This window comes from Perca fluviatilis, chromosome 6 (assembly GCF_010015445.1).
Source record: "Perca fluviatilis chromosome 6, GENO_Pfluv_1.0, whole genome shotgun sequence".
NCBI classification, from domain to species: Eukaryota; Metazoa; Chordata; class Actinopteri; order Perciformes; family Percidae; genus Perca; species Perca fluviatilis.
Genome location: NC_053117.1, coordinates 9,016,465 through 9,040,355, shown reverse-complemented (window position 1 = coordinate 9,040,355; position 23,891 = coordinate 9,016,465). Strand labels below are relative to the sequence as shown.

The 23,891-nt window shown below is 38.9% G+C and overlaps 1 protein-coding gene across 4 annotated transcripts in view; it reads right to left on the bottom strand.

Moving 5' to 3' along the window:
• Window positions 1-22,465, bottom strand: part of ppp3cca (protein phosphatase 3, catalytic subunit, gamma isozyme, a) — a 37,875-nt gene extending 15,410 nt beyond the window's left edge. For 3 of the 4 annotated variants that reach the window (XM_039803659.1, XM_039803661.1, XM_039803662.1), the window contains exons 1-6: window positions 21,711-22,465; window positions 12,164-12,361; window positions 10,157-10,281; window positions 4,940-5,051; window positions 3,150-3,295; window positions 2,770-2,909 (exon numbers count right to left, since the gene is read on the bottom strand). In XM_039803659.1, the coding sequence (XP_039659593.1) occupies window positions 2,770-2,909; window positions 3,150-3,295; window positions 4,940-5,051; window positions 10,157-10,281; window positions 12,164-12,361; window positions 21,711-21,777 (788 nt within the window). In that variant the 5' untranslated portion in view covers window positions 21,778-22,465. Of the gene's footprint in view, window positions 1-2,769; window positions 2,910-3,149; window positions 3,296-4,939; window positions 5,052-10,156; window positions 10,282-12,163; window positions 12,362-21,142; window positions 21,234-21,710 lie in introns of those variants that run through there. The other variant, XM_039803663.1, reaches the window with a different exon arrangement.
• Between the last annotated feature and the right edge of the window lie 1,426 nt (window positions 22,466-23,891).

Genomic DNA, 23,891 nt, shown 5'->3' with positions numbered 1-23,891 from the left:
TATACTATCCCCCCGCCTATCATATTACTTACCCCATATAAACCATATATAATAATACCTTTCTAACCTATACCTATATATCATCCCCCCCTGTGTGTATATCCTACCTATACCCTTGCACACCTACATATATACATGTATATATGATATATGTCTACCTACCCCTCTCCTCTCTCTATATCTGCCTCATATGTATATATCCCCCGCTTTAAACTATATATAGTTCTTATATATTCTCCATATATATATACAATATGCTATATTTTGTGTATACCCTTTTTATATATGTATAATATGTGTATTGTACTGTATGTATTATATTGTATTATGTATATTGCTGTATGTATGTGTATATGTATGTATATATATGTGTATGTATGTATGTGTGTATGTATATATATGTTCACGCTATTGTTGTACCATTATATATATGTTGTGTATGTATATATATAGCACTACTCTTATATCTATATATATATATATATATGATTATATATATATATATATATATATATATAATTTTATTCTATATATATATATATATATATATTGATACTGTATATATATATATATGTACTATATATATATATATATAATATATATATATATAATACATATATATATATATAATATATATATATATATACTATATATATATATATATACTATATATATATACATATATACTATATTTTATATATATATATATATATTATATATATTTTTTTAATTATATATACACACACACATATATACACACACATATATACATATATATATATAGAAATACACACATATATATACACACACACATATATAATATACATATATATATATACATATATATATTTATTTATTTAGTTTCAGCATGCCATGCCCTTTGGTCTGTTGAGCTTTGGGTTTAAAAGATGCTGAGCATCCAGAGCCAGGACTATGGTATTTATGGCCTCTGCTGGCCTCTCCAGAAGCTGGGGACTACAGCCAGAGCAGACAGAAGGATGCAAGAGCTCAGCTGGATGAGGGTACTTAAGGGTTTTTAAATCCTTTCCTCCTTTCACCGCCATACTAATCCATTGTGTGTGTGTGTGTGTGAATGGGGTTGTTGTGTGCTGTGCATACCGCTGCACCCCTTGATCATGTGGTGCGTGTGTGTGTGTACCTGTGATACAAAATGTAATATACTCCTATTTGTTACTTGTTTTTTACTTATTGAGCGATGTTTGATTTTTAAAATGTTGTATTTCTATTTGTGCTTCCCATATGACTGCAGATGTAAATTAGCCTAAGGCTAACTCTGGTGCAATGCATCAAATGGTTACATTTATGTTTCAATTGCACATTGTCCCTTACAAATAAATTAGGAATATTAGGAATAAACAAGAAAAATGTTTAGGCAATCAACCTTCATAGATCAACATCAGGCTAAAATGAATGGTTTCTGACATTTACCACTTTAGTGGATTTAAGACCAGGACAGGATTTGATTGAATTTATTAATATTCGTGAATCCATTACGAAGTTTGTGTGTAAAGTCATTCCTAGTACTACTAGCTAGTTCAAACTAGTGATTTACTAAATCGGTTGCATCATTAAAACTAAAGGAATGTCTTCATGTGAAAAAAATCTGTTGCACAGAAACATTTGTAGCACTGTCCAACCAAATGTAACCAACTATATGTTTGATGTGTGTAATCCGCTCTCTCTCCCACCTTCCATGTCATTCTCAAATTATCTTAAAAGGCAATAAAAGCCCTGAAAAATAATCAATAAAAAAAAGAAAAACAGAACTAACTATCAACAGGAAGTCACTGTAGCATCACAAGCTGAAACACAACTTCCAGGAGGCAAAATTATATATTAAACTTCAATGCCAATACTTTATAAATGTAGGTATGACTTTTGTATTGACATTTATATGTGAATATAGAGAGAGTGCCTTTTAGAGTTGGTAGTTTAGAGAGGAAAATATCTAATTACACCAAGTTAACTGGCATTATTTGGTCCCGTTTTACTCTCTTCTTACTTAGAAGGACAATGCTTAACGTGCTGATGGTTAGTAGGAATAATGTTACTATTTTCACCATTTTAGTTTAGTGTGTAAGCATGCCAACATTTTCTATTTGGCAGTAAACACAAACTACAGCTGAGGTTAATGGGAATGTCATTAGGTTTGCAGGTGTCCTAAACCAAAGTATTGGACAAATATCAATACCTGAATCACAGTCAATTTGGCACCATATACTTTTTTATACTGTTCAATTTTTATAAAGTAAAGAGTAAAACATTCCTCCTGACAAACATGTTGACATGCTTGCCTGAGCATGTTATCTTCTGTTTTATAACACATAACTATTCAACTTTTCTTTCTCTTCTGATCAAGTTGCTTGCATCTGCTAACCTTTTTGGTCAGGGTCATATTTAATGTGTTAACCTATTTTGAACAGCTGTTCTTATCCATTAACTTGTTTTGAGAGAGCCATCTAAAAATAATAATAATAAAAAAAATAAAAAAGTACCTCCATAAGCTACAAAAACAGAAGCTACATCCACTCTAACCTGTGTGATGCAACCTGTTTTCATGTTTTATTTTATGTCATTATTTTGTAGTTGTTTGAGATTGGTCTACGAAAAGCAACCCACAATTTGATGAATTTTATAATAAAGTGCTGTATTTGTATCTGTCCAAAGAGTTTTGTATTAATTAGTGGACCTGTAGAGTAAAGTGAAGCTGCAAGCAGGAGTGATGCAGGCAGCAATGTTATCCAATACCTGAAAAAGTATGAGCAGCCTCTGACGGAGTTATGGTTGAAGTGTTCAGATGTCTTTTCACTGCCATAGTCCTCACCGGGGTCAGCCCAAATCAGATCACACATTGGCCCAAATGCTGGAGGCTCTTTAAATCTGTCTAACTGTTGAGCAAAACAAAGACAGACAGACAGACAGACACACAACAAACACACACACACACACACACAGACACACACAGGTGAAGACCAGAAGACCACTCTGATAAAATAAAAATGGACTCCAACAGCCATTCCAAACTACTATTACTTACAGTTCATTGGCTTTCAGTACAAAAAAAGCATTTAAAATAAATAAAATCAAGCAATAGGAAATTTTCTATTTTACCACAATTGCTCACTTACCTTCCTAATGTCATCTAGGCAGTTGATTTCTGGTGAGAGTCCGCCATGTACACATAGGAACTGTTGGTTGAGCAGGGCAGCGAGAGGCAGGCAGTCAAAGGCCTCCATACAGGCGTCATACACCCGTTCAGAGTATTTAATTTTACCTGCAGCAAACACAAAATATGGTTCATTGTTGTAGCTCATCCCACATAATAATAATAATCTGTAATTCTTCTTCAAAATTAAACCACAAAACGTCTGTTGTATCTGCTTATTCAGATGATATCAAGGTTTGTCAGATGTGTTGTGAAGAAGTAACACAGCTCCTCTGCCAGTAGGACAGATGTAAAGCTTCATTTTCATTCATTTCTGACAATTTATAGACAAAACAGCTAATTGATTAATCAAGAAAATAATCAACGGATTATTGGACAATGAAAATAATTACTTGCAGACCTAGACAGATGATCATGTCAGGCCAGATTAGGGGAGGAGTAAATCGACACGAGCAGCCAGAACACAGCCTGGACAGTCCAATGTGGGTGGTAGACTGAACTAAAGACAATGTTGGAAGTGAGGGCTGCATTCAATTCATAGAGAAAAGACTGTAGTTAAAAGATGTATCCTGGGATTCATTTAGACTTTAATTTGTTTGAAAAAGTAATAAATAAATTAAAAAAATGTATTATTTCACTAAAAGAGACAATTATATTGTTAATCACAATTATTTCGGAACAATTAATTGTCCAGCAAAATTTGGAATTGTTACTGGCCTACACACAGACACAATTCAGCCAGCAGCCACTGATGGGGAAGCCCTATACACTCAAAATAAGGAGTTGTGTGTGTGCATCCATGGTGAATCTTCCACGAGAAAATCACAATGCATATAAGAGTCTAATATTTTACCTACCACTACTGCTTTATCTGCTCATTTAGTTTACATTCTCTTGACCACATTCATTTTTATTAATTCTGGAAGTATTACACCACGCCGAAGACCACCACCTAAACCACTGAAAGGTGACACAGTGTGTAATGATACAGAGTGTGTGTGTGTGTGTGTGTGTGCAGACGAGATGGTATGTGGGAGGGCGGGTGGGGGGATGTAGTGAGTGACATCTATTGTCAGCTGGCAAGGTTTTCTTAGCTGTCTGCCAAAGTGTCTTTGTTTCTCAGTTCACTTACTAATGCCTCAACACCTGCCACACGCACTGTGCACACCTACACACACACACACACACACACACACACACACACACACACACACACACACACACACACACACACACACACACACACACACACACACGTGTGTATGTGCAACTGTCTGAAAAGCATCAACAGCATGCCTGGCTGCTCTCCTTGCGCCAGCAGTTTATCGTCTGCAACATGAAAAGCAAAAGGCTTCATCTACTCTGCAGGGTCTGTAACAATGATGAAGTGGTACGTTGTGTGACGGGACTTCCTGATCCAACACTTTCTGACAAACATCGTCCTACTTTTGGGAAGCTAGTCACTTTATTAAGTGCCGTCAGTCACCTCACAGTTACGGTTAAGTTTTTTTAATTCCACATTTGTGCCCGTTTATGTTCCGTGTGTGGAAGGGATGATCAAATAACCTGCAATAGTGACTGCAAGAGCAATCCTGCACTTACACGGTAAGTACCATGCCATACCCTTATACCCAGGCCTTGTCTGACATCTGAAACCTGATTGATACAGGCCACTGTGATGTGGTACAGAGAGCGTGGGAGCACATTATACTGGCCTTCATACTGTATGGCTGTGAGAAGCACTGCACTTACATTCCTGTTTGAAGGTGAAGTACTCTGTGAGGTGTCGGCACTCGTGGTTCCCACGCAGGAGGAAGAGTGTGGTTGGGTGGTTGATCTTGAGTGACCAGAGGTAGAGAACACACTGGGAGGACAGACGGCAGGGGAGAAAATGTAGGAAGAGGGGAGAAGGAAAAGTCAAAGATGTGTACTGATAAAATAAAATCAGATGTTGACAAGTTTCCAATGCAAGTTGTTTTAGGGCTGCACTGTTCACATTTTTGCACAAGACTGTCAGTAATTGGTTTTAAATGACTGCAGTTATACGAGCTTTTTCAAATTAAAGAAATGACATACTCCCACACACTTGTCTCTGCTTCATTTGTCTATTTTTCAGTCCGACAGTGACCTTAAACAAGGCAAGTTAGCTCAGCTGCCAGTTATGCTTCGTATTGCAGCGACAGAGAAACAACAACAACAACAACAACAACAACCTCCGAGCTAGAAAACTAACGGTACGCGCAAATTCCAGTGGTGCAATAAGGCAGGCCTGCTTGGTTCTTTTGGCAAATTAATCTAGAGCTTTACAAAGAATATGTTTACAGCATTTACAATTAATTGGGACATTTTGGGACCGATTGGCGGGGATTGCTGTGGACGAACTACACACGGCACACTTACACTGGTAAGAGCAAATTACGTTTAGCGTTTAATGTATCCCGCTAATTTAAATAGCTCATGTTACAGCGTTGTTGTTACCAGACCATTTTGCAGATGCACCGTCACTGCATCCAGAACATAGAGCCGCACAATACAATTCTGACTTGTTAAAAGAAATGCAAAACCAATCCTCCTGTCCTAGAATGTATCTGTGGTATAGACCTTACTCCACAGAGCTCTGGAGAAATATCTGGCAATGTGAGACTAGTTTTACCTCAACAAAATCCTCTCATCGGAGAAGTAATTTGATGATTTTCTCTGGCTACATTAGAGGCTCTAAATAAAATATATACAGTATATAGGAAAAGCAGACTAGCATTTAGAATCCAAATTAAGTTTTCATTATTAGCATTCTTTTTTTGTGCTCAGACGAAGCACTGCTCAGTAGCAGCCTGTCACTTGCCACTCTCAGCCCACTCCTGCACCAACCATGGCCTGCTATTAAGTCGCTGGAACAAGATGCCAAGGTAACCAGAATCAGCAAGTGTATATTCACAGAACTGACAATGTAAAAAATAAAAATAAAAAAAGGAATGTGGGGGCCAGGACTACCATGTCTTATTCACTTCCATTGTTTGGAGCAATAGTGAACTGTGTAGGTGAATGTGTGTCTGTGTATGTGTGGATGCAGCGAAAGGGACATTGCTTGAAGTATCTGAAAGCTGACATTAGCCAGCCACTGTGTGTTTGAGACTGGAGTGAGGGAGTAAGAGACAGAGGAAATGGCATAAAGCTTTGTGTGACAGACATGCACACTGGCTACCTTCACCTCAAACCCAGACATACATATGTAGACACAGACACACACAGACACACAAAGACACACACAGACACACACAGACACACACACACAGACACACACACACTTCAGCCTGTGCCTGGTGTGTATAGGGCCTAGGCTGGGAGAGTTAAGAAAATTAAAAAGAGAGCACTGAATTTAGACTTTGGCATATTGCTGGCCTGTAAAGGTAATACACTACTGCAAGAGGCTACAGTTCCTCTTTATGTTACCTAGGTAACCACATCCTGATATCCATTTTCCTATATCTGTCTTATGTGTTACTGAAGTGAGCTCAGTGGCTTTCCTTTGAAATGTAGAGAATTTTCAGCCCTGCTCGTAAGAGAAAATGGCAACAATCTGTAGCTTTTAGGCGCTTTTGTTTTCTGGTGGCTTCACATCAGCCAATCCTCTTGTATGTATAGAAGAATTACATATACATTTCATACATATTCGATTTTGTAGTTATTTGAATATATATTAATTTCTTATGCCTAAGCTCGAGCACTGTTTTGACCAATATAGGGCTGCAACTAATGATTATTTTCATTATTGATAAATCTGCGGATGTTTTCATTACTCACAGCAGGTAACATCCCACAGGGACAGTGCCTACGGTATGCCAACGTGACAAAGGTCAAGAAGACCTAACTATGCTATTGAAAACTGGTATCTATTTCGGCGCTAATTTCAGCACTGTAGACAGAGAGTGGCGTTCTAATTATCAGTAGTCATTTGTTTAAACTTCCAAGAAAATAAAGAAATGCACAACATTACATGCTAATTATTAGTTAGAACAATTGCCTGACTGCATACATTATGTAAGGATAAGGTATGCATTCCATTACTATTAATTAAGTTTAGTTGTGACACAGTGTTGACAGCAGGATGTACACTCTAGGCACTCGGATAACACCCATGCTTCAACCGCAGTGGGTGGAGGACACTGATAAACGCTGTGGTTTAGATAAGCTGAACTGTTTTCTTAAGTGGACAAGAGGTTTCATCTGTGACGAGAGTTCATGTTCTGTATGTTGGTGACACAGAACGACACAAGCCACCAGGAATGTGGCTGCACGTGTCCATGACAATGCACGCAACGACCTATACAAGTCCACAGCTGTCCACAGACAGGGAAAGTATGTCTTAGCGTCCTGGACGGGTGAACTGGGACTCTGTTGCCTGCTTGTCAGTTAACGGTTAATTATCGATTATCGACATTGTGTCGGCTAACGGTCAGAACAATAAATCTTAATTAGCAGCCCTAGTTTTTTTTTTATAATACATCACTATAATAAACACTATTTTAAATACAACGGACAATAATCACAGTGCTAATTTTGAAGGTCCTCAGAGGACACAATATCTGAATCAGCATCAGCCTATGCCACTGGTTCTCAAAGTTTTTCTGCAGGGCCCCCCTTTTGTGGAGAGAGAAAGAAAGAAAGAAAGAAAGAAAGAAAGAAAGAAAGAAAGAAAGAAAGAAAGAAAAAGAAAGAGAGAGAGAGAGAGAGAGAGAGAGAGAGAGAGAGAGAGAGAGAGAGAGAGAGAGAAAGAGAGAGAGAGAGAGAGAGAGAGAAGAGAGAGAAAGGTGCGCCACTATCAGCAGTTTCTCCACAAAGGAAAAGTCGACAAGACACAATGTGATTAGACTAGGAGATTGGCAGTCGAATTAGGCTCCATAGAGCAAATTATGATCACTGCCACATATTTTCTTGTCTTTGTTTTGGTAGTTGTGGTGTTTGATGTAGCTTCATGTTCTGCTTTACGTTAACCTGGCTGCACTTTTACAAAATTGTCCAAGCTTTAATGGCAGTGCAGCACAACCATGCATTATTCATTTATTTTAGTGTCGTCGTCACCGCTGGTACCGGTATCTAAACATTAAACGATACCCAGCCCTGGCAACCACATAATTGCCTGTGCTCTACCAACCATTGCTTTGCTGTGAAGTTAAATGATGTTCGGCACTTTTCTGCACTCAGTTGAAGTTAACTTGGGGCGTTCAGGGCGCTTCGGCAAAAACACGAGGCGCATAGAGCAGAAAAACACAAGGAACTCAGCAACGCAAAAGCATCAAGCAGAACGCTTCACTCTCATTGAAAACAATTTGAAAAAGCAGCCGATTGTGTGGGTGCTTACCTAATGTACACAAACCATTACGAAAGTATGATTGTTATACCAATAAAAGGTGGACAGCAGAGGAGAGGGTTACACAGCAGTAGTGTTTTCTATGGACATTTTGATACCTTTTTTAACCATGAAACTGGGTCCACATTGTAACTGACATGAATCTAAGTTTGCCCCACCCCCCCTCTGGCCAGTAGCCTCGATAAGGGTACTGCAGTTTCACTTTGTACAGCCAGACTGCAGCTCTCTGTTCCGATTCTCGGTCTTATTTTTAACCATCTAATAAGCATGTATGCACTACGCCCTTTGAAGTTGTCATCTATATAGAATTTCAGACAGCAAAACCCATTTGGTCATTTGGCAGTTCTCAAAGCAGCACTGCATTAAGCCTTATATTTTAGAAGCTATTCTGACCCACCATCTTAACCCTCCTGAGAATCAAAATGGGATAGGACATACCACCGTCCTTCGTCATATTACATCAACTCTTTAAATCCAAATTGCAAGCACTGGCGGCTGTTGCTCAGTGGTAGAGAGGTCGCCTGCCCATCGGAAGGTTGGTGGTTCGATCCCTGTCCTTGGGCAAGACACTGAACCCCGAGTTGCCCCCGATGCTGCGCCATCAGAGTGTAAATGTGTGTGAATGTTTATCTGATGAGCAGGTGGCACCTTGTACGGCAGCCTCGGCCACAGTGTATGAATGTGTGTGAATGGTAAATGGTTCCTGTACTATGTTAAAGCGCTTTGAGTAGTCGTTAAGACTAGAAAAGCGCTATATAAAAACAGTCCATTTACTGGCCCTAATTCACATGCACTACAATAGGATAGAAGCAGCAGAGTGTCAGAAGCCAACAGCACACCAAGAGAGTCAGGTTACATTATGATCTGACATTATGACATAAGAACAGTTTAAACCTTAAGCTAAGGCTAAAAAATAAAAGACATCTTATTGACCCATCGCACACCAATACTGAGGGACTGAGGGACCCCTGAATTGTTAAATGCACAATATTCACAACTTGAATTGATGTTATTATTGTGCCACATTTCAATACATTTTCACCACAGCAGAAAATGAGTGAAACTTTGCCTAACATTTTTATTTAACTTTTTTATAACCATTTTATAAAATAAGAAAATGTATGTGTAAGTAAAATCTACAGTACCCATTTCTGCTCTAATGAAAACATAAAATATACAGTACCCATTTCTGCTCTAATGAAAACGTACACAAGAAATCATGAGACAACGCTGACAAAATTGAATGAAACCGTGAATATTGTTACACCCCCACAAAATAGCTTGTGCAGCATAACAGTGTGAATGAGGTTGTCTGTCATTCATAAGACAACAATGGGAAGTTTACCTGAACTTGCAAAAAAAAAAAAATAATCACATTTTAACAGTGTGACACTTACAATTAACTAATAGATGTCTGTTCAACCCAACAAATTTCAAATTATTTGTGAACCAAACCTAAACTTTTATTTTGTATTTTTGTGACTTTATGTATTTAATAATAAGGGTCTTTTCTGACAACATAATACAAAATATTGCACATTTAAAATGTGAAATAAATAAAGTAATTACAAATGAATAACCTAGAAGATACAACAACTTACCTCAATACTGAAGTATCCTCGATCTACGTAGTCACCGAGGAAGAGATACCGTGTGTTACTGGGTGATCCCCCCACTTCAAACAACTTCATAAGGTCAAAGAATTGTCCATGGACATCCCCACATACTGCCAAAAGACAAACACACTGCTGTTAATTGGTCCTGTAACAACAACTAGCAGGAATACTAATATTTTTAAAAAGTTGGTTGTCTGGGTACACGTTGGTATAGGTTGCTAAAACCAGCCATACATGCAAAGAAACAAAAAGAAGCCTCTATATATTCAACATGCAGATTCAAAGTACTCTGTACATTTACAGGTTTTCCATTCCTTTCCTTTCCAGGCCAAATAGTTTAAATATTATTATTTTCTATTAAGTGTGCTTACTGATGTTGATGCCGTGTGTAATTAGCAATAATAGCAAGTATAATACTGAAAGTGGCAACAGGAATAATAACATTTAAAACATGGCCGAGGAGCGTTATTGCTTAAGCCATTTGACTTTCTGAAAAATGATTCAATGCATCAATAATCTGCTCTGATGCATTGATGTAACGACAAGTATACACTGAGATACCCTACATTCTGAAATTTGACCCAACCCCACTCCCCCCCACGCTGCCCCTCCATTGCAATGACACTACAGAGCAACATGAGCATGGCAAATATTTTAGAATGCCAACATTGGTATCAGATCTTTGCAGATGGGAGCTTTTAACCGAAGGATTTATTTATCCTTAAGGATTGATTGTAAAATGTGCAACTATTTTGTATGCGTTATTAAAAAAACTGAACTATTAATACTTTTCTGTTCTAGAAACGCTCATTCAAACTGCTCCAGCGGCGTCGGACCACGGTTGACCCTGCGCCACCCCCCTGAATTGCATGTGTGTGACAGGTAAAAAAATTTATCATTTTGCAAAGGATACATTTCAACTGCCAATTTCATGTACCTTGTGGGTTGACAAATAATAATATAACCATTGAAAGAGATGAATAGACTGGCCTAGGCCTGAAAAAGAAATAAGAAATAAAGCCTGGACTTTAAATGCCATCTCTCCTGTCCACCAGATGAAAAATGCAGAGAGATGATGGTGGCATTATGGTTATCTGTTTTCACTTCTCCACATTTCAATGATAGTATTCCAGTTAAAATGTGTTTTAATTGTTGTAAAAGTTTCACACTTTATGCTAAATGACTTGGTGTGTTTAGGGAAACCAATTAGTAACAAAACTGAGGAGCTGAGTAAGTTATATGTAAGAAAAATACAGAAATGAAAGGTTGGGAGCTGGTTGGATTGGACTGAGGCCATGCAAAGGTCAGCTCAGAGGGAGCAGATATCTTCTGAGAACTTACTGATGCTGAGTTGACTCTGACAGCCTGCAAGGCCCTTGGATCTGGCACAGAACTGGGTTTACACCAGTTGCCGTCATAGAAAAACAGTGTTGCAATGGAATAATGCCTACTGTTTACTCTTTGTTCACAACACCATCTATGCTGCCTTGGAACAACTAATGTAGTCTGCATCCAATAGTTGTAAATCTTTCAAACTACTGAACAGGGCATAACTGGAATAATCTCTACTGGACCATCTTGCACAAGGGTAGAGCTTGGCGATATGGAGAAAAACTGACAAATATCACAATATTTTTGACCAAATACCTCAATATCGATATTGTGTCGATATTGTAGGGTTGACAATTTGTGCTTTCACAAAATATTTACACAATGAGATTTTTTATAAATAGTCATCAGTACCTCGGATATAATGACTAAGTGGGTAAAGGCAAATAATAAAAACAGCTAGAACGGTCTGAAAAGTTCAGAAAATGACATCACTTTACTGTAATGTAGCCTTTGAAACCAGGAAAAAGACAACACGTGTCACATTGCGATATCCAAAATTTAAGACGATATCTAGCATCAAGTATCAATATAAAATCGAGATATTGCCAACCCTTCACGAGGGATCTCATACAGTACATGGATATACTTTGTATACCCTACCTGTTATAGGCGCCTCCACTTCCAGCATGCACTTCTCTTGGCGAAGGATGTTAGCCCCATCATTGATGATCTTTAGAGCCACGTCCTCTTCCACCCTGCCCTCTTTGACAAGGTGGTTGCGTAGCAGCTCAGCGTTGGGCTTGCCATCTTCATATATCTCTTTCACAGTCAGCTTATGTTGTGGCGGGTACGGCACAGCTGTTGAAGGGAAAACAGTAAATAATCTATGAGGATAAATGGGGTGGGGGAAAAAAAAATCAATTCACATATGTATTGCGATTGTAGATTGGGATGATTTTTTTAAATCAATTCTTTTCCCAGAATCAATCAATCAATCTATACTGTATATATATATATATATACACACACACACACACACACACACACACACACATTGTTTTACCAACAACCACCTACATATTTTCTGTTTATACGGTACCGCTAAAAGTGATTACATCATATACGTTTCCAGCAAGAGAGAGTGAACGCAGAAAATGCAGAAAATACACGTTATGTATTTCTTTATAAATTAAATAAATGTCAGACTGACTGACTGACATGTGATGTGCATTCTTCTTAGAAAACAATTAGGCTTTAGAAATGTCTTATGATTTATAGTCCCCTATTATTCAACTTTTGTTGTGTTAAAGAAGGAAAAGAAAATTGTAATATTCAATACTACTGAATCGCAATAAATGAAAATCGCAAAACAACATTGAATCGGCACCCATGCATCGTGAAAGAATCAAATCGGGACAAAAGCATATAGTTCCCAGCCCTAATAAATAGGTTAGAGTTAATTACGATTAGATATTTCTTGTTAGCATTGAGAGAGGTTAAAGGCACACTATGAAAGATTTGTACCTTAATACACTTAACAGCTTCAAAGTCATTTTGATGGAAAACAATCTCGTAGTAGGGCGAATCATCCTGATAGCAAACCAGCGATGCAAATTGGGAGGTGGCGCCCCGCTTAATCTCGTGAGAATCACGAATTGCTTTACTACAGTCGGTTCTGCGAACATCCGCTACACCCGCCAGAACCTTTTCGACATCAGTGACCAGCAACAGATATCTATTTCGAATGTCTTTCATTATACGCACAACATCCCAGACGACATAGCGAGCCCGCCGGGCTCTTCGTGGATTGTTGTCGGGTCTAGGAGGCGGCGCAGTCGGAGGAGGGAGAGGAATAGCAGGGCCGCAGTTCCGGTCTTATGCTAAAGCTGGCATAGCACACAAGCTACCTCTAAAGAGCCTGTATCTCTCCAATGCCAGCGAGCAACGTGTTTTTGTTGTCACAGGGTGTGAATAGCTCAGCTGTGTGGCCGAGGCTATTCGTACCGTTAACATAAAGAGACTTTAATAAGGCCAACTTGAAGACTGTACTCCCGACATTTTATCAACATGTCAAGTAAACTTGCTTGCGTTCTAGGTTGTATGTTGTTGCGCTTGCTTGTTGTATGTCAGTTTTTACTACCACTTGCCTATACTTTGTATCACATTGCACTTTTCTGCTTTTTTTGCACTTCTGGTTAGACGCAAACTGCATTTCGTTGTCTTTGTACAATAAAGTTGAATCTAATCTAATTTACGAAGTTGTTGATTCATCCATCGTTGATAATAAGACTAGTCCCACAGGGGGGAGGGGATCAGGCTGTGAGTGCAGAGACAGCTCTGCGTAAGTGGTATTTACGACAGTAACGTTAAATACAAGTACTCCACAGCGACTCTAGGGGTCGCTGTTTGACAAACACGGAAACTGCATAGTATGCCTTTAAATTAAAATTGAAAATGTATTCAAAAAACAAATAAAGTGCACTTATGCAAGAAAAGATGGCAATTTCATATCAAATATATATAATAATATATAATAATATCATATTTGAGAAGATACATATGACCAGAAAAAACGTTCTGCATCTCAGACTGCATTTGCTTAAGTTGTAATCATGAGAGGTGACATCTACATTGATAGAGCCAAGATGATGTTATTGGAACAAGAGGAGGGACGCGTACACCTACATGAAAACGTCATACAAGAGTTGCATAAGAGAGACCGTAAGAAGCCCCGCACCTCACCTGACCCACCCTCTCTCAGTAATCTGCTGCATACCACCTACCTACACAATCCTTTTACCATCAGCATTAAAAGTCAATGCTTTCAAGCTCTCGTCTTACATGAGAGCGTCCTGATCAAAACATAGGTAAGTCAAGTGCACAACATCTACAACTGCAAAATCAGGGTTTCTGCAGGTTTTACCAAGCCAAATTTAAGACTTTTTAAAGACCTTTTTAAGACCATTATGAATTCAAGACCTCTCTCACAGCATCAAACAAACAAAAAAGCGTTACTGTCCTGAAACATCGTCTGAAATGTTTTTTTCAAGCCAAGTATCGTTAAACAACCCCATTAGCCTGACAAGCCAGACCCACATCAAGACGTTGGGTCTGGGAACTCACCATTGGCAGGGCTAAAACCGAGGGGCGGGATAAACGGTTGTCTTTCAAAATCCCTCTGCACGCAATAGGATAGCGCTCCAACCAACCAGAGCAACGAAGAAGATAGCGGAGCTACTTGATAGATTAAACTTGATACAGTGCCTTGCGAAAGTATTCGCCCCTTGAACACTTCGACCTTTTGACACATTTCAGGCCTCAAACATAAAGATATAAAACTGTAATTTTTGTGAAGAATCAACAACAAGTGGGTCCCAATTATGAAGTGGAACAAAATTCATTGGCCATTTCAAACTTTTTTAACAAATAAAAACTGAAAAAGTGGAGGTGCAAAATTATTCAGCCCCTTTACTTTCAGTGCAGCAAACTCTCTCAGAAGTTCAGTGAGGATCTCTGAATGATCCAATGTTACTAAATGACTAATGATGATAAATAGAATCCAGCTGTGTGTAATCAAGTCTCGGTAAAATGCACCTGCTCTGTGATAGTCTCAGAGGTTGGTGTAAGAGCCATCATGAAGAACAAAAAACACACCAGGCAGGTCCGAGATACTGTTGTGGAGAAGTTTAAAGCGGTTGGATACAAAAAGATTTCCCAAGTTTAAACATCCCAAGGAGCACTGTGCAATAATATTGAAATGGAAGGAGTATCAGACCACTACAAATCTACGAAGACCCGGCCGTCCCTCTAAACTTTCAGCTCATACAATGAGAAGACTGATCAGAGATGCAGCCAAGAGGCCCATGATCACTCTGGATGAACTGCAGAGATCTACAGCTGAGGTGGGAGACTCTGTCCATGACAACAATCAGGTGATACTGCACAAATCTGGCCTTTATGGAAGAGTGGCAAGAAGAAAGCCATTTCTTAAAGATATCCATAAAAAGTGTTTAAAGTTTGCCACAAGCCACCTGGGAGACACACCAAACATGTGGAAGAAGGTGCTGTGGTCAGATGAAACCAAAATCGAACTTTTGGCAACAATGCAAAAGTTATGTTTGGTAAAGCAACACAGCTCATCACCCTGAACACACCATCCCCACTGTCAAACATGGTGGTGGCAGCATCATGGTTTGGGCCTGCCTTTCTTCAGCAGGGACAGGGAAGATGGTTAAAATTGATGGGAAGATGGATGGAGCCAAATACAGGACCATTCTGGAAGAAAACCTGATGGAGTCTGCAAAAGGCCTGAGACTGGGACGAGATTTGTCTTCCAACAAGACAATGATCCAAAAATAAAGCAAAATCTACAATGGAATGGTTCACAAATAAACATATCCAGGTGTTAGAATGGCCAGTCAAAGTCCAGGACCTGAATCAATCGAGAATTGTGGAAAGAACTGAAAACTGCTGTTCAAACGCTCTCCATCCAACCTCACTGAGCTCGAGTGTTTTGCAAGGAGGAATGGGCAAAAATGTCAGTCTCGATGTGCAAAACTGATAGAGACATACTAGCGACTTACAGCTGTAATCGCAGCAAAAGGTGGCTACAAAGTATTAACTTAGGGCTGATAATTTTGCAGCCTATTTCAGTTTTTATTTGTTTAAATGGTTTGAAATATCCAATAAATTTCGTTCCACTTCATGATTGTGTCCCACTTGTTGTTGATTCTTCACAAAAATTACAGTTTTATATCTTTATGTTTGAGGCCTGAAATGTGGCAAAAGGTCGAAAAGGTTCAAGGGGGCGAATACTTTCGAAGGCACTGTAGATTAAACTCAGAACACATCTTCCTTTTTTAAGAATGACTTCAGTGCCGTTCTTTGTTCTTTTTCTCAAAGAAAAGCTTAACTCCAAGTCTTCCAGAGTCGCGGGCAAAGCCGATTCCAAAGACCGCTGTTCGCCATCAGCAGCAGCAGCCATCTTCTTTGTTTTCAAGTAGCAGGGAATTCACGCGGAGCCGTCATTATGTTAAACCCGCCCACCAACTCTATACACAATGTTGGCCCAGCTAGAGTTTGGCTTTTCCAGCTCGCAAGCCAACGGAGAGTTGCTAGACCCCCTGGCTGCAAATTACATTTGCTGCCGCTAGGGTGCGTCTAGATTTCTAGGCTACTTCCCCATAGCTGAAGAATAAAATCCGTTTTATGTCTGTGGTACAATCTGAAAGAGACTCGCACCAACAACACGAAAGCTTATGGGCTGCAATATAAGTTGCATGTTGGTCTTATTTTTAGCTGTAATACAGCGAATTGTATTTGGACTAGCGAAAGAAAGAACTAATACATCACAGAATCAAAAACAAAACCATTCTAAAGCGCTGTGGGAGCATTAGAGGTAGCACTGCATGGACGTAGGAAAATTAAGACCAGTTTAAATTAATTTCAGACCTAGAACACAATACTTCAGCGAATTTAAGACTTTAAGGCCTTAAATTTAAACTTTTTAAGACAACGCAGAAACCCAGAAAATGTATTACTGTCTAATAGGGCATCCAGCAGTAGAATAGTAGGGAAGACATTAGACATAGACAGCTATTCTCTAAAAATATATATTTCTTATAAAAACACACCAATATACATGTAAGCATAATTCAATCCAATTACCCATGTTAATCTACATTAAGTGTTAATGTATGAAAAGTTGTATAACTACTAGAGCTGCAAAGATTAATTGATTAATCAACTATTAAATTAATCGGCAACTATTTTGATAATTGATTCATAGGTTTGAGTCATTTTAGTTTAGAAATTCTCTGATTCCAGCTGCTTAAAATGTGAATATTTTCTAGTTTCTTCAATCCTCTGTGACAGTAAAGTGAATCTCTCGGAGTTGTGGACAAAACAAGAAATTTGAGGATGTCACCTTGGGCTTTGGAAAACAATGTTCAACCATTATTTTCACAATTTTCTGACATTTTATAGACTAAATAACTAGTCGAATAAATCTAGAAAATAATCAACTGATTACTCCACAATAAAAAATAATCGTTAGTTGCACCGCATAACAACCAGTATTAAAAAGGCTGAAATTCAAACTGTCCACAGTGCAGATTAGTACTGTAACATTGGCAGCAGATTCATCAGCTCATAAAACTGCAGGAGTAGATAGTTACTGACTAAGCTGCACATGTTCAAAACAATAGTAGTGTGATCCAAGCCCTCTCACTTCCAGGGCTTGCGAGGTAAAAGGGATTACAGCTGGTATGCCTAATAACAGGCCAGGCACACACCAAATGCATTATGGCATCAATTAAGCATGGTGTAAAACTAGCCAGATAGGTTTTTTTTAAACATTGCTTGCAAGGCATGCAGAGACATTACAAAGTGCAAAAATAATATGAGTTTTATAAATGGCTGCTTCTGTACAGCTAAAAAAAAAAAGAAGAGAAGAAGAGAGAATCAAAAGCACAGAAAACCTTGCCACAGTACACACTTTTACTGAAGGTTATCTCGGATTCCTGATAGCATCAAATCCATCCACAGGTCTGTGCACAGGACACTATGTGCCATCAAATGTGACATAAATACTTGTATCAGCTTATGGAAATCAGCACTCCTTGTGCGATTAGCTGTGCCAGTGGCAATGAAAAAGAAGAGGAGAGAGAGAGAGAGAGAGAGAGAGAGAGAGGCATTCTGAGAATGTTGTCACACCCACACAGAGCAAATCAAAGTGCAATATGAAAAAAGCGTACATCAAACGTTAGCTGTAATTAATGAGTTCTTAGTGTGGGTGCATTTGCTAATCAGTGATGCAGTGCCTGGACTTGGGGAACATATTAAGAGTTTAGAAGCTGATCCACTGATGTTTTTTTTAGTTTTTTTTTTAATAGCTGTTTAAAGAAATATTTGACCGACTAATTTATTGCTAGTTCAATAAAGCAAAGGCTGTAAATATGGGTCCGCAAGTGGTGTTTGCCCTGGTGCGAGAGTGCTAGCAATTGATAGCGATTGATTTGCACATCCCTCAACATTTTGCACATCCTTTACTAATCCATACAGACTCTTTGTTCTTTCTTTATGTTAAACAGTTTTATGTACAGATTTGTTTCAGCATTTATTGTTTATTTCATATGAATGTTTAATATGCTTATGTACGCACCGACAACCAAGGCAAACTCCTTGCAAGTGTTACTTAATTGGCAATAAATTCCTTTCTGATTCTGATGTTAGTTGGGCCACAGACTATAGCCCGGTCTGCAATGGAGAGAGCAGCTAGAGCATAGTTCCATAGCCTGTGCTGAGTACAAGCTGTCATGCGTTGACCAGTGTGTGGTATAAATAAACAGTAAGTGCTCCCAGGCCTACAAGGCACGGCCGCGAAGAGAGCTGTAAGCTGAGGTACGAACCTTAAGAACAGATTAGATAAAGCCTCTATTAGCAAGGGCTTCCAGATTCAGGGGTTGTTTACTTAAAAGCCTTGTCACTCTGAAGGAAGGCTCCAGTACGAACAACGTGAAAAAACGTGATAACGCCCAATAGGATACAAAATAGGCATGAGATAACCAGACCGTGAAACATTTCAAGCAACAACCATGCTGACCAAATTTACGAGCCTTTGCCTGAAAGCTGGCAGTAATTTGACATGCTGGACAATAATAGCTGATCTCAATTCCAAAGAATTAACCCCTCCCTCCCCAATAATAATAATAATAATAATAACAATAATAATAATAATAATAATAATACTAACAACAACAATAATAAAGTCTGGGTAGGTTTGCCTGTACAATCAACTTGACCAGTCTGTTCAAACACAGATACAACTGAATCCCTGGCTGGCAGTAAACAGCACCGCTCAATCCCAACAGACTACACGGTGCGGTGAAAGAAAACAACGGTGCAGACGAAGTGAAGCGAGCCACTCATTTTTCCGACACATAAGCAACTAGTAAATGAAGAAAAATTTTTGTTAAAAATAATAAGCTGCCACCGCCCTGAGACTGGCTTCTTATTAGAGACCGCCTGGCCTAATTAGCATTAATGTTTGATGAACTCTTCAAATCCACTGCTGCACTGCATCAACACCCACACTGTCTGGCGTGACAACAAACGACTCAAGAAACAAAGACACTACTATCTACAGTACCACCCTGCCCACTGAGGAGAATGTTTTGGACAGTGATATGAGCTAGGGTCTAGAATATGTTCGCCATTGTTTCAAAATCGACACAATAGAGGAGGATTGAATTACAAAGATGCGGCTGGGTAGAGATGAATGGAGCAGACTGTGGCTGGATGAATCATAAAGTCCACTTCGGATTGCTCTAATCATCAGTGAATGTATTACCCTCGCAAGCTAAATAGCCAGGCCTCGGGTTTGTTTGTCATTTCTGTCGGTCCATCATGTGGTGCAACAGCATAAATTTCCCTATGGCCTAGGGGCTGGCTGATATGGCCAAAATCTTCTATCCCTATACAGATCACAACAGCGATATCATGATGTAGAATGTTTTCTGGTAATTTAATAAATAAAAAGTCAATACAGTTTAAAATTACCTCAAAGTAAAGCCTATTTTTGTATACTCCTGTGTTTGTTAAATACTTGTACCAATTAAAAGTACGGGAGTATTTTCTCATTTTATGAAGAACTTTAGCGCAAAATGAACATAACGTGCAAGGATCAGAACGTAAAGTGTTGTCCAATTTATGAAATATTGCCGTAACAGAGTTCAGCTGCTGGTTTTTCCAACATTGCGATAGAAACGTTATAGAAGAATATATAGGATAGACATTTTTACATTGTTTTGGTGATGTCGTCATATTGCCCAGCCCTACTCTGGCTTCTCTTTGATTTTAATTCAGACACAGGATCAGGTTTAGCACACAGCAACAATCCAGTTCGATTTGTATCAAAGTTGAAATGAATCTTTGTTACATCAAGCAATGGAGATTTCAAAAACCAAATGTAGCCAAGCACAGTCTTGTCTTCAATGAGCACAGGTGACACCACACACACCTACACTCAACTCGCAATACTCAACAGCGAACGAGCTTACCTGTTGATTTACATAACCAGAGCAGCATTAGTCTTAGGTAGCCTACCAGTTAAGCCCTACAATGGTAACACCACGGTTGCTTTCTCAACCTTGTACTGTAGCTACAGTGCTATTTTACACTCATATTTTGCATTATTTTGATGGATTTCTATTGCATTTTATTTATCAATTTTACAAAGATGTACTCAAGCCATGCATAATGTGGATAACAATAATGTTTGACTTTTTATTACAGGACCAATATTGGTTTTGGGTCACACCCTAAAGCAAAGCTGCCTTTACTCCAGTCTACATTTCATCTTTCTCTTCTTCCCTGTCACACTCCTATTGTCTCTCTCCGCCATGTGGCTGGCCATGTTGGGAACATCACTGGAGAGATTCTTTCCACAATTAACTCACCCTCTCCACACTGGCTCACACTTCAGCATTCCAGTCCCCTGGCAGGACACCCTCCCAGTGCCCTTGCAGACAGATGGAGATGTAGCCTGTGTTGGCATTAAGGAGTAGTGGTGGTTGTGGTGGCAGGGGTGGGAATGGGTTCTCTCTCTTGGGAGCTACCTCAGACTTGGCTCTGACTGACCTGTCTTGGGCAGACACAACAAATGGTGTCCTGTCTGTCCAATGAACCAGGACAACATCAATGTGAAGGAATCCATCTTGTCAAGCTCTGCTGGTAACCTGAGCTTGGGTATTCCTGTGAGTGAGCAACGACCTGGTCCATTTCATCCATCCTAAATGTCAAGGAGATTGGGCAGTGTCTTTGATTTCTGCTATGTGGTGATGTGCTACATACTAAGCGGACAACTATGGAGATGATACCTTTATTACGTTCTATCCTAAGCAGTCATAGAAAAAAAATATGCACTGTTTTACCCCCATTTCTGAGCAACTCCTGGTGAAAGGGAACGGTTTAGAATCCCCTATGAGCGCAACTATAGTGTAGTTATACAAAATAATTGATAATTACTTTATATACAACTTGTGTGTCATTACTAATAAGCCTACTGGCCTCTGACTGCTATTATAAAAAAAGTTATTCCAAAAGCTACAGGTGGTTTTCAATTAATGCGTAGCTTTCAGTCAAAGCATTTGTGATGCGAGTAACTTACTGTGACGTTACGCAATGTACATTTGAAGAAAACACTCACCTTTTATCAGCCGCTCCGTTGTGGACTGTTTCTCTTGTTTGACTTTGTCTTTATCCTTTCCTGACATCTTTGCTTCGTCTGAAGGCTAACTTCGGGAATACAATCTTGTACAGCTCTCTTGCCAGCTGGCCAAAAGACAAGCTAGCACATCAGCCTGGCCGTCAGCGCCGTCTTGACTTTCGGTTGCGGTCGGAGGCACTAATTTTATGTCTGCTCTTTCCCAACAAACAGAGACGATTAGCCAGCGAAAGAGCTCCGGCTCTTGTTGTGGTTTGAGTGGCTATTAACCTAGCTAGCTTGCGGCAACATTAATGCTAGCGAATACTTACAGCACAAAGAAGTAATGTTGACAAAAATGGAGGAAGGTAATAGACATTCAACAACAACAAAAAATTAACAGAGGCGACCGTTCGCTGTGTAGCTAATAGTTATCAAGTACAACAAATGATACCTGGATATTACGTAGAAGGGAGGCTGCCGTTATCAGCTAACGTTAATCCGATTTAGTTAACGTTACTCTTTTTCAGCTAGTTAGCCAGCAATCATTTTAACGTATTGGCAAGACGTCGGGCAGGCAAAGACAGCAACGGAAAACTGGTGTTTCATCTTCTATGTTTTGTAGAACAAAATACAGTCCCACGTAAAAAACGCGTTTGCTTAGTATGCATATACACCGAGAGTCCTTCCAAGATGCAGAGCGACTTGACAGTGTATCCTCCCCCTCGGATTAAACTCTAATCTGACAGTGTGAGTGAGGAGCAGCGGTGGATTTCCTACAACATGGTGGAGCCGATGTGACGTGTCTATGGAAACGTTACACATGGTTTAGGGGTGCGTTCCAAAATACAAACCTTTCTATTGAACTGACCTGCTTTTTTCTATGCTTCTGCTCGCACACGAATGGTCATACCATATGGGAAACACCTCTTAATACTGCTGCACTAGAGTAAAAGCTTCTGAGACAGGTTTTGTATCAAATGCGTCAATAGTTCCTGCATAACGATAATGTTTCTAGACTTATCTTTTATTGTTCTTTGTATTGCCATTTTCCTGTATTTGAACGTGTTTCTGGTTGAACCCAAACTCATCTGAAAGTTCGAATCAATAATCACACAAAATAATTGTCTAACTCGGCCAATTAAATAAAATTCAAAAAAATATGTTGCAAGTGAAGTAGCCTACTGTTTACTACACACAATAGCCTACACCACGAGGCACGCCAATTCTAAAACAAGAGCCCGATTTTGGTGGGCGTGCCTCTGAAGTCTTTGCCCTGTAAATGATGAAGTTAATTGAAAAAAATAGTAGTAGATGATGTGCATTGTTTCTTTTGAAATGTATATAAGTCAGTGATTTTTCAAAAATGTAAGTATTTAGAATGGTTACTAGTTGTTTTCCATGGTAAAAAAAGAAGAAAAAATCCATCTTCTGTGCATTAAATGGGACTTTTAGGGGTTTTACACTTTGTTAATACACTAATTAGTAGAGATGGTCCGATACCATTTTTTGCTTCCCGATACCGATTCTGATACCTGAACTTGCGTATCGGCCGATACCGAGTACCAGTGTGTCATATATTTTATTATGTTTGAACAACTGTATACTAATATCCTTGTATGGATGTGATATGATTTCTATCTTTGTTGTCGGTCTGGCTCAGGTTAAACTCTTTGTGAAACATGAACAAACACAAACATTGAATGCCACAGAACTTTCTTTTTTTTTTTTTTTTTTTGACAGTCAGTTATAACGGAAGAAGAACATAAATAAACTACTTTAACATTGATTTTCTTTAGGCCTTTATTATGCGGTATCGGATCGGTGCATAAACTCCAGTAGGCCTACTTCCTGATACCGATACCAGCGTTTTAGGCATTATCGGAGGCGATACCGAGACTGGTATCGGTATCGGAACATCTCTACTAATTAGATGTAGTGTATCAAAAATAATTCACATTCCAGTAGAAAGCCAGCCTGCAACATACATTGAGTGACATAGCACAAAATACAAATTACATTTTGAGAGTGTGAGATGTAATTGCATTTTTTAAATCACACAAGTGGAAAAACTCATGAATATCAAGTTACTCAAGTACTTGAAACATTGCCAACATTACGAAACTTTTTTACTTGTTTTTACATTAATATTAAATAGAGTAGAGAAATATTTAGATAGATATA